Here is a 14,245-nt window from a genome sequence, read left to right on the forward strand (position 1 = left end):
TACAATAAAAGCCACCTATCAAAAATTTATGTTCTTTTCAATAACAATCAATAGAATTGAACTTTCTATTTCTACACATATAAGATGCACATGAAATTAGATAACAATCAATTTGTTATTAAAAAAAAAAATCTTAATAACAAATTTAGAGATATTGTGAACAAAAAAGAGAAGGATATGAATAATAATAAGAATAATTTGGAGGGTGTATTTGTTATGGGATTTAATTTCGCAATGTGACGGTTTTCTATCGGGTCGTGGTAGTAAACGTCGTTACTCATTCTGACGTTAGCAACGCGTGCCTTTGGTTTCTTCTAACGGAAGCCTTTGGCGGACTATAAAACGGGAAGAAATTAAACCAGATGTATTCTCTCTTTTTTTTTTGCCGTTTAGAGTTTTAGAGAGTTTGGGTTGCTCCTTTAATACATCAGTTTCCCGCGACTCCGTGTCGATCGTAACTTCTCTCTTTTTCAAGCTTCGTAAATCCTAATCCATGGTGTTTCAAAATCCTTCTTACTCACTTTGAGTTTAGTTTTTCAGCGAAACTTGATAACTTTTCATCTTCTTCTGCTTTCTTCCGTGTTCACCTCGAGTTCTTAGCTTCCACTTTGACGGTTACAGAACTTCAGTATCCAAGGTGAGATCAAAGAATCGTGAAACCCTAGAATCTCTTCAAAGCTTCTCGGCTTTCTCGCATTACTCTGTTTTTTTGTTAATTTTGAGACCAAACGGCGCCATTCACTGTGTTTTATTTTGGAGGACTGAGGAGTGGGACTTGACGTTCCAGAGATCGCAAACGATAATCGATTTGTTGATTTAATTCATGAAGATATACCTTCTATGTTGTTCCACTTCAGTTCGTTTCTTACGTTTATTTGTTCGTAGATTGCCTCAGGTTAAATATTCTGTTCAGAATTTTCTGCCAACAACAATATGGAAGATATGAAGAAGGAAGAGGTTGATGTTGACTCGGCGAAGGACGTTACGGTTGCGTCGAGCTCTTCGGTTTCCGAGAGTAGTGGCGATACTGCCCTTCCAAAGATAGGTTCAGTCCACGGGTATGCTTACCTCTCTCTTGACTGTCTCGCTCAGTGTATTTCGTTTGTTTCAAAATTTTATTTGCTGTAATGCGATGGTTTTATGTTTTGATGTGATTAATTCTTCGTGATACGATCTCTTACATATATTTAGGAGGATAACTGGACCTACCAGACGTTCAACAAAGGGAGGCTGGACAGAGGAGGAGGTGAGCACCTAGAATTGGTTGCTAGTTTATAAAATAGTCTCATCTACTAGCTGATTGTAATTGTTTGAGCGGAATTAGATTAATTAAGATGATGAATTGTGTTTTATTACCTTCAGAAACGACATTGTCTGCATACCTATATTGTCAGTTGAAACTTATTTAGCTTCTCGTTTTAACCTAGATGAATAGTTGAACCTCACGAAGGTAGGTACTTAAGTGTGCAACATGCTACTTTTTTAGCTTTTATTATTTAAAAATTAGTTGTGTAGATAGATTTTGGATGCTAGCTGAAAGGTTAAATGTATGGTTTCTTATTGTTGCAACAGAACTACTTCCTCCTTCTAGTGTTTACATGCGTATGTGTTTGCTTTTGTTAAAGAGTTCTAATCAACAATGACTACTTTTATTTTCTGTTAATTTGAAACAGGATGAAAATTTAACCAAGGCAGTGAGGTATTATAATGGGAAAAACTGGAAGAAAATAGGTGAGCATGCTATTCATTGATCTATTTACTCCACATTGCTCTTTTTTTTTTGTTGTTGCTCATGATTTATTCCCATATTAATTTGCCTCAATAATTTTACGAACGCATATGGGTTTCTCAATATTGAGGTATGTGGTCTTTCTAAAAGTACAACATATTTATTGACTATATACTTGATTAGACTAATCATTTAATATACGTGAGAGTGCTTCTATATCCATTTTGCTTTTTTCAGTGTATAGGTTTTGCCTGAGTTGGTTAGGAGTTTAGAAGCATTTGACTACTTTCTTTGGAGATTAATGTGTGAATCTAGGTGCCAGAGGTAACAGACATTGATTAGAAGAATTCACCAATAAAAAGAAAATTTGACTACAAGAGGATTCCATGCTCTTTGACATCGAATATTCCTCCTATTCCATCTTTGTTTCTAGTAATCAGTTTTGGGGAAGTTGGGTGTTAAAGACTAGGGAAAATAATGGTAGTGGATTTATGCCCTTAGCTACCAATGACTCACTTATTTTCATCTAAAGTGCCTGCTGTTGTGCAGAAATTATTCATCTTGCTTCAGATTTTGATTATGTGAACTTTTTAATCCCTTGCAGCTGAATATTTTCCTGGTCGAACAGACGTTCAATGCCTCCACCGCTGGCAGAAGGTTCTTAATCCCGAACTTGTTAAAGGACCTTGGACTAAGGAGGTTTGAATGCTTTCCACGAAGGAGTAAAAGGAAATCTTTCATGTGCTTTATCTTCATAATGCTGGATCATGACTTCCCTTTTATGTTTGATAATTTGCAGGAAGATGACCGTATCATTGAGTTAGTGGGAAAATATGGCTCTAAGAAGTGGTCTGTTATTGCAAAGTCCTTACCAGGTCGCATAGGGAAGCAATGTCGAGAAAGGTTGGTTGGAAAATTTTCTGCACATTATACTTTATGATGTACCTCCCTAGTTACTTTGGTTGTGTCTTTGGTTTGGGGCTTCAAGGCCTCTAGATTTCCTTGGAAAGCATGATGCGACTTTTCATTGGATTTTGAACCAACAAATAATAGCTTTCAGTCTAATATATTGCTAGAATGGAGGCATTAATTGTTGATAGGAGACTTGCTGGCAACCCACACTTTCAACCAGTCCTATGGCCTTCTGTCCAATATGTGATCTGATTATTTCTCAACAGTACTTTGTATTGCATAAGAACGACGTTATGAGACTAGGGCAACTTCTCCACTTCCCAAAACCTTGGACATGTATATGAACATTACTGTTGAGGTTAAATGGATAAAAGTGCCGTGCCAATATAATTCTAGTCTGGATCTGTCATTTTCTGGCGCAAAGAGTAGGAAAGGCACTATCAGAAATTACAGTAATACAGAACAGAGGAACCCGGTCCAAATGTAACTTCCCATAGTCTATCCATGTCTATCATGGTAGTCAAATTGATGACCTTAGGGCTTGTTTGGTTACATGAGTCTGGAGATTTCAAATATTTAAAGATTTCAAATCTATGGAGTCATAATTCATAAAATTAACCGTTTGGTTAACCTGAATCTGTGGAATGAAATCCGTGAATTCATCCTGAAAAACTATTTGGTCGACGTGATTTTTGTGAATGCGCAAATGTTTAGCACTTTTATAGTAGGGGTGAAATCTCTAAATACACACCCATAAATCTACATATTCACGTTTTTAGTGTAAAAAGATGATTCTCTAGATTTCATGAATCTAGGGATTTTTGCAACCAAACGGGTATAAATCTTGCATTCATGAATTCAGAGATTTCAACGAATTCATGTAACCAAACATGCCCTTAACAAATGAAATCTATTAAGATTGGTTTTATCCCATCAAATATTGTTAAAAAGTGCAAGTCTTGGATCAGGATTCTTGACATCTTCTACTTAATCTGCCTGAGTTCTGTGGATCTTGATCTCGTCTGGCGCCTCTCTTAACAGATTTTGAAAGATCTGCCTTTTACGAGGTTCAAATGAAAACATAAAAAGGAAGTGGCAAGCATGTTTGAAATGTGTTGGTTTGATGGGAATCATGTTTGTTGGTGTATAATAGCATGACAGTTCTTGTTCTGTTAAATCCAAGTGGATGCTCCTATAAATTGTTCCATTTTTGTAGTCCCATGTCATTCATTTGGTGGTGACTTCAGTTTTTTTGTCATATGGATCAAGCAATTGTGTTGTGGAAGACACTGACAGTAGCAACAAAATGATGAAAGAAAGAGAATCGGGGTAATGAGAATTGAGAAGAGTGAGCATGCAGCTTGCTCTTCGAAAACAGAACTTTATTCCATAATTCAAAGTTGAGGGTGAACTCAGGGTGAACTCTAGCCTCTTACATGTATTTATAATAAAAAGACATAAGATAAAAATCTAACAAACCTTAGCTTCTTACGTGTCACACAAACAATATTGCAAATATTAAAATAGATCTCAACTTTAAAAGAGAGCCTTCCATACATGAAATCATTAGAAAACTTCTAAGCTACCTAACTTAATACTAGCTTCACATTTCCAAAGTGATGCAGTTACATCAGCAAAAGAGGCTTACTTTAATTTAATGAAGTATAGTGTTGGAGGTTATATAGATGTTGGGGCTCTGATCCCTTGGGTTTTCTATGTATTGGGCCACTTTTATGGGCTTAAACTATGGGTAACTTGGGTTGTTGAGTTACATATATACAAAATTTGCTCCTATTGTTGGTTTAATTTTATATTTTAGTTTGATTTGAAGTTCGAATTTTCTCTTCAAATTGCTCATCAACAAGCTGCTGCTAAGGTTCGAGTGCAATAACAGTGAGTGGTTAATATTCCCCAGCCCGTCAAAAGTTCTGAGCTTCCAATTTCATCACTACCCTTCAAATCGATAAAACTGCTATTATTTTGCATCCAGCAATCAAAATCCCTGCATTTTGTGATCGCTCAACCCCCACTTCTTGTTGGCTTTCACTCCAAGGCTGGTCCAATTCTGTCCAGCACCATCAAATTTCATAAAACCTAAATTACTTTTAACCCAACTATCCAAACCTCATCATACTTGGGTCTAATCTGTATTATAAACCCGGTGATGATGTAGGTATATTGCTTGGACAACCTAAAGCCAATTTGGTTTCCAGAGAGAGGTGAACTGGGTCCAGTTTGAGTCATGGGTCTACTAGAGGTTAAAGAATTTATTTTACTGTGGAAAATAATCTATTTGCTTAGTTTACTCGGTTTATTTTTGAAGTTAGATTAGTAAGGTATTTGGCTTCTAATTCTTTAATTTCCTGTTTTAGTCAAAGAGTTAATCTTATTTTAGGAGTCTTAATCAAGGCATCGAAACAGCCTCTCAGCATAAATTGCTGGGCTAAGGCCATGTAGGAAATTGCCCCTCCGGAATATGGTTGTGTAGAAGCCTGTGGCACGGGTTTGCCCTTTGATTTTCTCTAGATATGATGTAATCGTCCATTGTTAGACAGAGATTTAAGATATGGATTGAGTTCATGTTTGTGGGGCCTGTGTGGCTGGTGTGTGCACATGTGAGCACTCTTCTTGCCCTCCCTCTTTCTGCTGCATGTGCTTTTGTAACATATGATCCTTTTTTTTCTTCTTTTCTTTTCTTTTCTATTTTCTGTTTTTCTAATTTTTAAAATTGCCCTTTCTTTCTTTGTTATTCCAAGTTTATTCTCCCCCCCCCCCATATGTGGTTCCCTCATTGTGTTTTTGTTTCAACCCCAATAGTTAGAATTCTGCTATTCTTTTTATGAAGATCCTTTTATTTACAATTCTGCTGTCCTATTAGAGTTCCTTTATTTAGTATTGGCCATCCACTTTTAGAGTCCTACACATTTAAAAGTCTGCCATTATTATTATTATCATACTTGAATCCATGATTTACTCTTTCCAATTAGTGGTGGATTCCATAAAGGAATATCCAAACTTTCTAAATCAACGATAGGACTAGAACTGGCCAATAGTACTAAGAACCGGTTGTATGATCCGGTGTCAAGCATGCTACAGCCATCAGAAGCAAAATCAGAAATGGAAGAAAATCTGGGGATCAAAAGTGACGGTTAAATTGATCTGAATGGTTCAATCAAAGTTGAGATTGAAGGATCGATCGATGGCCCACTTTCAGTTGAGAAACTGCATGACCATATTCCCAATGAAGATGTGTCATTTTACCAATGGCTGTCAGTTGGCTGACCATGAGATATGTTGAATCAACACCCTGCGTCAATATTTGTGGATGCTATTCTCTTGGAGCTGATTATCTCATTTTACAAAATGCTTGGGCAAGTTTTCTTAACACTAGGAGAGTTGAGGCAGATAAACGGCATTTGGACCAACCCAAACCTGTTTGGGTTTCCAGATGGAGATGAACTAGGTCCACTTTGAGTCATGGGTCTAGTAGAATTTTATGATATACTTTATTTGGGTAAAGAATGCTTTGCTTAGCCAATGCAGAGCTATTCTAGTGGTGAAACCAACACCTCTTAGTGAAGAAACAAAAAAGAAGTGCCCTTGTACCAAAAAAATAAAAAATAAAAAATAATGCTTTGCTTATTTTGTTCTATTTATTTTAGAAGTTAGAAAATTAATAGGTTGTTTAGTTTCTAATTTTATACTTTACTTATGAACTATTGTCCTAATTAAAGAGTTGGTTTTGTTTTATAAGTCTTAATTTCCTGTGTACATGATTTAATTTCCGATTGTTAGACACAGATTGAAAATAAGAATTGAGTTTATGTTATTGAGAGATTGCATGGAAGGGTCTGTGTGAACACTCTTGTTCACCTTCCCCTTTATTTTATGGTTCTTCCCTTCTCCCTGCGTCTCTAATTATTCAGGCATTCCCCTCCACCCTACTGGTTCACCATTAATGACGACAGTTCTGTTAAAACTCAAAGGCCTAACTCAAAGTATAAACTGTGGATCCCTTCAATTTACTCTTCTTTAAAACCCAAAACTCAAAACTTAACTTGCTGGATTTTAAATTCAGCAGTCAAACCTCTTTTACAAACCCAAAACCTTCACTGATAGATTCATCATCACTTATTGGTCATATACTACCATCAAACTCTTAACTTTGACCTAATCCTAATCCACTTCACACCCAGTTTGACTAACTGTGGATTCCCTGTTCATTGAAGATCCTTGTTGTAGTTGATCTCCTATCTATCTAGGACAAAATCACTAAGTTCCACAAGAATAGGATAAACTTTATGTCCAAGTTAACTTCCTAACTAATAGTTAATGTGCCCTACTAATAATGCTTCTTCTTTTTTTTTTTTTTTTTTGGGGGGGGGGGGGGGTAAAGTACCGCATTATTAATGCCAACTCTGTAATTGAAATGCTAATTCCGTGTATCTCCTTTCTACCTGAACTAAAATTGATCCCATTACTGGTAAACTATGCATGATATACTCCTTAGTCATCTATTATCAAATAATCCCAAATGAAAAGATCAAACCACATTCACTGGTGATGGTCATGCTCCTGCATTACAACACAACATCTGAGTATGTTGCCTCAGCGAAACTTCTCTCTACATTTTGTTCCCATGCACCCATACATTTACGAGTCTTTCTATCAAACTTTCAGTGCTACAATAATGTCATATGCTTGCTTATCTGTTTACTATTTTCATTGATGTGCCTGTCATTGTTAAGATGGGCATGTTTCTTGGAGGTTTCATTACTAATTTTTTATATCTCAGGTGGCATAACCATTTAAACCCGGATATAAAAAAAGACGCATGGACAAAGGAGGAGGAGTTGGTTCTAATACGTGCCCACCAAAGGCATGGAAACAAATGGGCAGAAATAGCAAGGTTTCTACCTGGAAGGTATCATTGGATTATTATTAATTTACATCTAAGTGCCAGATTAAACAGTACAACTAATTAATAATAGTCATACTATTATCTGTGGACAATCAAATATGTTGTACATTCTGGTTCAATGAATTTTTGGCTTGTTATTTGTGTGTTATTTTGATTGAAGCATGAAGAAGAGAAAGACTAAATATAACTTAGGAGAAAAAAATCATGTATATTGAATTATGTGTTTCCAGCCGTAATACTTATGAGACTAAGTTGACATTCATAAAAGTGTAGCGAATTTTGAGTTCAGTAGGTTCCCATTTAGCAGAAAGACAGATATTCCCTGCTCATTATCAGTCACTTATTTGCCGTTGATTTTGTGTGTTTTTTTTTCTTCTTTGGGGGGGGGGGGTTTTACTCTTAACAATGTTATGGTCCCAGCTTAGATTATCTATGCTTCTAGTTGGGTCCTCTTCTTAATGTTTCGATCTACATCAACAGGATTTTATTTCTAATGAGTAATGACCTTCTGGCCACCAAATTGATTTCTAAAATGCTGCATTATGTTAAAATTGCTTTGACCACTCACAGCTTGAGTTGTATGGATGCTTAAGTAGAGTTTAGACTGGTTAGAAATATTTCGCATGCTCTATAGTATAGCAAACCCATGTTTATCTGCAAGGAAGTTTATTTTTCAAGTTTGATGATGAATTCCACTTATTTTCCTATTTATAAAACAATTTAGGTTTTTTGTTTCCTTTGCAAATTGATAGGGCGGACAACTCAATAAAGAATCACTGGAACTGCTCTGTGAAGAAGAAGTTGGATTGCTATGTAGATTCTGAGTCTGCTGGGGATCTGAGTTTAACTGTCTTTCCCAATTTTGACAACTCCGTAACTAAAGCAGGACACATAGGGGCTGAAACAGTGGGACAAAGTCCTGGTAGATTGGAGTCTGTTCATCAGAAAATTGACTCAAAGGGTGGTGTTGCCCCCCAGTTACAGAGCACTGTTCTCGGGAATGCAGAAGGAGCTCAGGGACAAACAGAACCACAACCTGTTCAGAATGCTCGGAGAGAAAATGGTAGATCTTCAAAAGAAGGGTTACGTCGTCCAAGGAAACCTTTATCTTTGATTGGCTCTGGTTATAAGAATGCTACTAAAAGTGGACATTCTGGAGATGGTGAAATGTTAGATGGTTCTTGTCATAGCAGTTCAATTCAGCTTGAACTATCATGTAGCACTTCATCAGATTTTTTTCAGAACTTGCATAAAAGAAGACCTGCACATGAGCAAAATGATTCTACCAATCTTACATCTCTTGAGCTTTCTCTTCAGCTTCCAGGACATGCTGCTGTTTCAGTTTCTTCTTCAAATGTTAACTTGGATGATACTGAAGATAGTAGAAGAATTAGTTCTCTTGAGATGGCTCTTCCTGTTACCGCTAGAAGATCTGTCGAATCTCCTAGATGGCCACAGCGCCATTTAGTTAGCTCGAGTGAATTGATTTCTGCAGCTTCAGCGTTAAATGGTGAAGCTAGCAATAAGTTCCCTAGTTTGCCAGTATATGAATTAAGTGGCTACAATGCTGAATGTGGTAAACAAAACATTGCCTCCAGCAAACCTCTACAAATGGAGGGTGTAGATTTTGGCCGTTTGTGTTATGAGCCTCCCATTCTGAAGGATTTGTCTATTGCCTTTGAAAATGGTAGGGTTTCAGGTATGGATGATTTTGTCAGAATGGCAAACAGTCCAGTTTGCTGTTCTACTCCGCTTAACCACAGACAAGGTAACCCTCTGAACTGTAGCAGCCCAGAGTCTTTGTTAAGGAATGCTGCGAAGAATTTTAGGAGTACTCCATCTATTATGAGAAAGCGAGGGCGTCAGATTTTCAAACGAGAAGGCAATGGTCACAATGCAAATGGTTATGATGGGTTATGTACACCAGAGATAAGGGCCAACAGTTCCACTGACACACTGGGATCGGAGCATTCACATTTGTATGAAAATGATGGTCAAGACAGTCTTGACAGCGGAGATCTACAAAACATAAAGAGGCTTTTCCCATCTCACCCACACCCTCTAAAATCTGATGCATCTCTTTCTTTGAAATCTGTTGAAAAACGCCTAGAAGATGCATTTGATATGGAATGGGATGATGCCAAAGCTAAATGTGACAACTCAGCCTCTACAAGTGGGCATTGTGATGCTAACTGCAACTCTAATACAATGTCTATTTGTCCAGACAGCTGATTGGAATTTGGAACTGAGGCAAGTGGTGCCAAGTCTTACATGAAACATCATGCCTCTGCATGGTGAGACAATTAAGCTTGGTCATTTTTCTTTTTTATTTTGATTTACGTGGAAATCATCCTCAAGTATGCTAGTCTGAAGTTTATTTCTTTCTAAAAGTTGCAATGACTTGTATAAGGTTGAAACTTGTTGAGCGTGTGTTCAAATTAGAGATAATATTATATCTTCGGTTGTGCATCTAATCATGTCTACATGGGATTATAAGCACCTCCACGTTAGTGTTGGTCTCAGGCAAAGTCACCTAGGCCATGTATTAAGTACTATACTATCAAGTCCATTGTCATCCTCCCCCTTTTTTCTCCCTTTGTATTTTTGGCACTGTTGTTTGTAAGATATTTCTTTATTCATCCAGAAAAATTCCTGGATTTTTGGATGCTTCTTTGCAGACATTTTAATAGTACATAATTCATCAACTAGTTCAGCTTCCCCTGCAACTGACTTAAGTGTTTGGTCATTGCAGGATGTTATTGTGTTGCCTAAGAGACTGGACTGGAGAGCATGATTTCGATTTCTGATAGCAGGATGTAATTATGCATTTGTAAACAACAGAGATGAGGATTTTTTTTGTTGGGATACATTAAGAGGTAGGTCTGTTTCTTCCTGGTGTATTCTTTATTCATATTCTATTAGCTAGTGGTTTTTACCTAGTTGTCGAAGCCTCAGGGCCTCCGAAGGTGTTGGAGGGTCCCTGGACTCAAGGCAACCATAGTGCATTCCTAGGCAAGGAAGGCACTTGGTTGCCGAGGTGTCACCTAAACAACACCTTGAGAAGTCCGGATTTATTTTTAGACTCTGATGCTTGATGCGATTAACACATATGCCTATTGCAGATGGGTTTAAGCATCGTTAAGACATTTTGTGACAATGTACACTTTTGTATAGTGGATCTGCTGCTTTTACTACTTTTCTTTCCCCAGTGAATTAAACTTTTTCTGGATGAATCTGCTTTTACTTGTTAAACTTATAATTTGCTTCTTTTTTTGTTTTTTTGTAAGTTTAATTTCTACTTAGTATGATTTTCTACATACTTTGTCTGCTTATATGAATGAAATTTGGGAAGAAAGGGGAAAAAGCACGAATTGACACAATTACGAAATTTATCACTTACAACCATAGAGAGGGTCAAAAGACTAGAAGGCAGCAGTAAAATTGGTGTCGTATAACTTGATGGAGGGCCGACTAGCCAGAGGAAAGTTCTCTGAGAGGAAGTTTCATCTTATGTATTTTTGGATATCAAATTGGGTTTGGATCAGTCCAAGGTAGTGCAACTGTTTCACAATGAAAGTAAGGGTTGATGAACCATAAAACACAGCAGTCTAGTTCTGGTATGCTGATTGTTTTCTCAACATTTCATGTCTAGGGGATTGAGCTTTGGAGTTGGCCCTTTCCAGTCCTTTTGTCTTAGTGTTTATTTTTCCCGAAGTGTCCTTATCACATGGACAGGTAAATGGTAAACCTGATATGGTGTCTGATGCGACTGAGTGTCCTTACATAGACAAGCAAATTGTAACTTTTCCAATTCCCTCGAGTCCATATGAATTGTTTGTCAATTTTTTATTTTGTTTCTGTAAGTCTATTTTCTACTATTATTTAGCCCTCTGAAAGTCAGCATCATAGGAATCTCTCATGCCAATAGTAGAGCCATGTGCCATTTATGTTATGCCATGGCAAATCAGGTCTGTTATAGACATTATGCAGCCAGCCAAGTTATATTCTAGATTTGGAATTAGAGATTAGATCAGCTGCTCCAGTCTTCTAAATTTAGAATATTCTCCTGAAAATCATGGGATAGAGAGCTTCTTGGTTCTCATTCTCTGGTAGTGTGCAATGGGGAAAAAAAGAGGGGAAAGGATCCTTTTTTGAGAAAGAAGAAAGGTAGTGCTGGAGAGAAAAGGGTGAAGAGATAAGAGGAAGAACCAGTTGATGGAAGGGGAGAAGCAATCTTTAAGGTGGAGAAGAATAGAGATAGAAAGAGTAATGTTCGTTTGGGAAATTATCCAATCAAACAAATTGAATCCATTCTGTTCCATCTCTTTTATTGGGGGAGGAGCAGGGTGGTGTGTAAGGTTAAAAAGATATATTTCAAAAGTCAAAACTCAAATAATTCTTACATTTTTAGGTAAGTAGGCTAATTTCAAATACTATTAATGAAGCCTAAATCCTGTAGATAACTTTGGCCCACACAACTAACCAAAATAGGACTCTTTAGTGACTAAATTAAAGCCAACCGCTACCCAGTGGATCCATGTACTAATTAAATATGTACTTCCCACTGCATCCCTTTAGGCCCCAAGTTTTGGGCTTTATGATTAAGACTGAAAGAACTACAACCAACGAACAAAAGATATCAAAATAGGACCAATCTTCTGATCTCACCTGCAATGGGATGAGCATTGCATGTTCATATATGCCTATGCTTTTGGCCCAAGTTTGATTTTCATTTGTTCCTTTGTCATCATCTCTTGAATTTATTCTCTAATTTGCCCTTGTGGGATGGAAGATCAATTCACTAAGACACTTGCTGACTGACAGTCTGACACAGAGTTGAGATATTGTTTTTTTTTTCTTCTTCTTCTTCTTCTTTTTAAAGGGTGCACAGTTTAATAATGATCATGCTCTGTAGAGTTGCAGGTCTTCTAATGTTTAGCTGAAACCGTGTTTGATGAAGGTGCTTTGCATGCATTTGATTGTGATTTTCCAACTTGCTGGTTTGTATTTTAACCTTGACTATTGAAAGATGTAGTCAAGATAATGTTTAAACAATCTTTATACATCATCACTGCCCACTATTGACAAATAATTGTCCATGAAGTTTGGTGCTTATTATAGAAATACTGGTTTTTTTTGAAGTTTAATGAGAAATGATTAGTCATATAAATGGGAAGTATTTCTTCCACTATCTTCAGTATCATCCAAGTTAGAATTTGAAGTTTGACCGAAAAAAAGAAGCTAACATTTGAAGAAGAAATTGAAACAGTAGCATGTCGTGGGAGCTGAAGATAAGATTGGTAGAATCACTTCGCTCATGTGCAGATCTCCTTTTATGCAACTTCTGAGAAAAACCTAATGAAGTGCTACATGATAGTTCAGGCTGAATCAAACTGCTATGACATGAACCATCTAACATTTCACCATCTCCTGAATGTCCTCTGATTGAGCTTCTTCTTTGGCATTCTTATAACTAGACCCAAGTGTGGGTGAAGGTTTCCTTGGACGACGTAACCCTTCTTTTGAAGGCCTACAAGTTATCTATCCGAGCATTCTGAACAGGTTGTGGTTTTATTTGTTCGTGAGCTCCTTCCTCATTCCTGAGAACAGTGCTCTGTAACTGGGGGGCAACATCACCCTCCTAGTGAATTTTCTGGTCAACGGACTCCCATAAACCTGGAATTTGTCCCACTGTTTCACCCCCTTATGTGTCCTGCTTTAGTTACATGATTGTCAAAATGGGAAACACAATTAAATTCAGATCCCTAGCAGACAGAATCTGTCATGTAGTTGCAGTTTCCAAGTTGCCTGCTATTGTTTTTCTTGCAATTCTGTGCAGTAGTTTTCTTTATTTTATCCTTTGCAAATTTTGAATGTAGGAGGATGGTTGTACAATTGAAGCTATCCGTATGAAGCTGTCATGAAAGAACATTAGTCTGTTCAACAAGTGGTGCTGGATGCTCAGAGAAATTGCCTTGTATGGGGGATTGTGAGAAAACTCTCATTCTTTACTGCTAGTGTTTTAATGGTTCTTTTTCAATGTCTATAGGTGATTTGGAGTTGCTAACTCGGGCAATTTTTCAATTCCTTTTTGTGCCATAAAATTATTAGTACATGTAAATAAGAAAATGCCATAAGATTCTAATCAATCTTCACCAGGTTTTGTTTGTTAGAAGGGCCATTATATTTTGATAGTTGAAAGGAAACAGTCACTGTAAAGAAGTAGTAATTCATGAAAGATCTTTTTGTGATGCCCTTGAATGTTATCTCTTTCACTACAAGTTGTGTTCTGAGTTGTATTTTCAAAGAAGTAGCCATATTAGGCGAATTCTGATTTGGAAAATAATTTTGGAAACAATACTCAGAATTAGTTTTGGTAATTTAAGAAGTTGCCGAGTTCTTCTGTGATTCTAACATGGTGTTGTATCATGTCCCTCTGGCTCCATGCTCGTGTTTTTAGGTTTCTTTTGTGCATGCTTGCATCTGGGTATTTTCTTATGAAAGGGAAATCACAAAAAAAGATAAAATTTGTTGATAATATTCCACTGATAGGAACCTCAAGCCGTAGGTCACCAAATTTGCAATCAAGAGGTATATGTAGTCAGTTTGGGATTGATTAGAGGACTGTGTTTTTCTCATACACGATCACTACACCTTACATCCTTAGATGGAGGTTTATTTTC

At 37.0% G+C, this 14,245-nt stretch overlaps 1 protein-coding gene across 1 annotated transcript; it reads left to right on the forward strand.

The window, feature by feature from the left end:
* Positions 1–393: 393 nt before the first annotated feature.
* On the forward strand, positions 394–13,736 carry LOC149013573 (uncharacterized). Its single transcript, XM_089160052.1, has 10 exons — positions 394–637; positions 886–1,058; positions 1,192–1,246; positions 1,674–1,731; positions 2,334–2,428; positions 2,529–2,632; positions 7,437–7,565; positions 8,315–9,856; positions 10,315–10,438; positions 13,442–13,736. Exons 2-8 carry the CDS (start codon positions 934–936, stop codon positions 9,792–9,794), a joined length of 2,046 nt encoding a protein of 681 aa, XP_089016178.1. The 5' UTR covers positions 394–637; positions 886–933; the 3' UTR covers positions 9,795–9,856; positions 10,315–10,438; positions 13,442–13,736.
* Positions 13,737–14,245: the final 509 nt, after the last annotated feature.

This window comes from Hakea prostrata, chromosome 6, assembly GCF_041222555.1.
Source record: "Hakea prostrata isolate BN-2017 chromosome 6, UWA_Hpros_2, whole genome shotgun sequence".
Lineage (NCBI taxonomy): Eukaryota > Viridiplantae > Streptophyta > Magnoliopsida > Proteales > Proteaceae > Hakea > Hakea prostrata.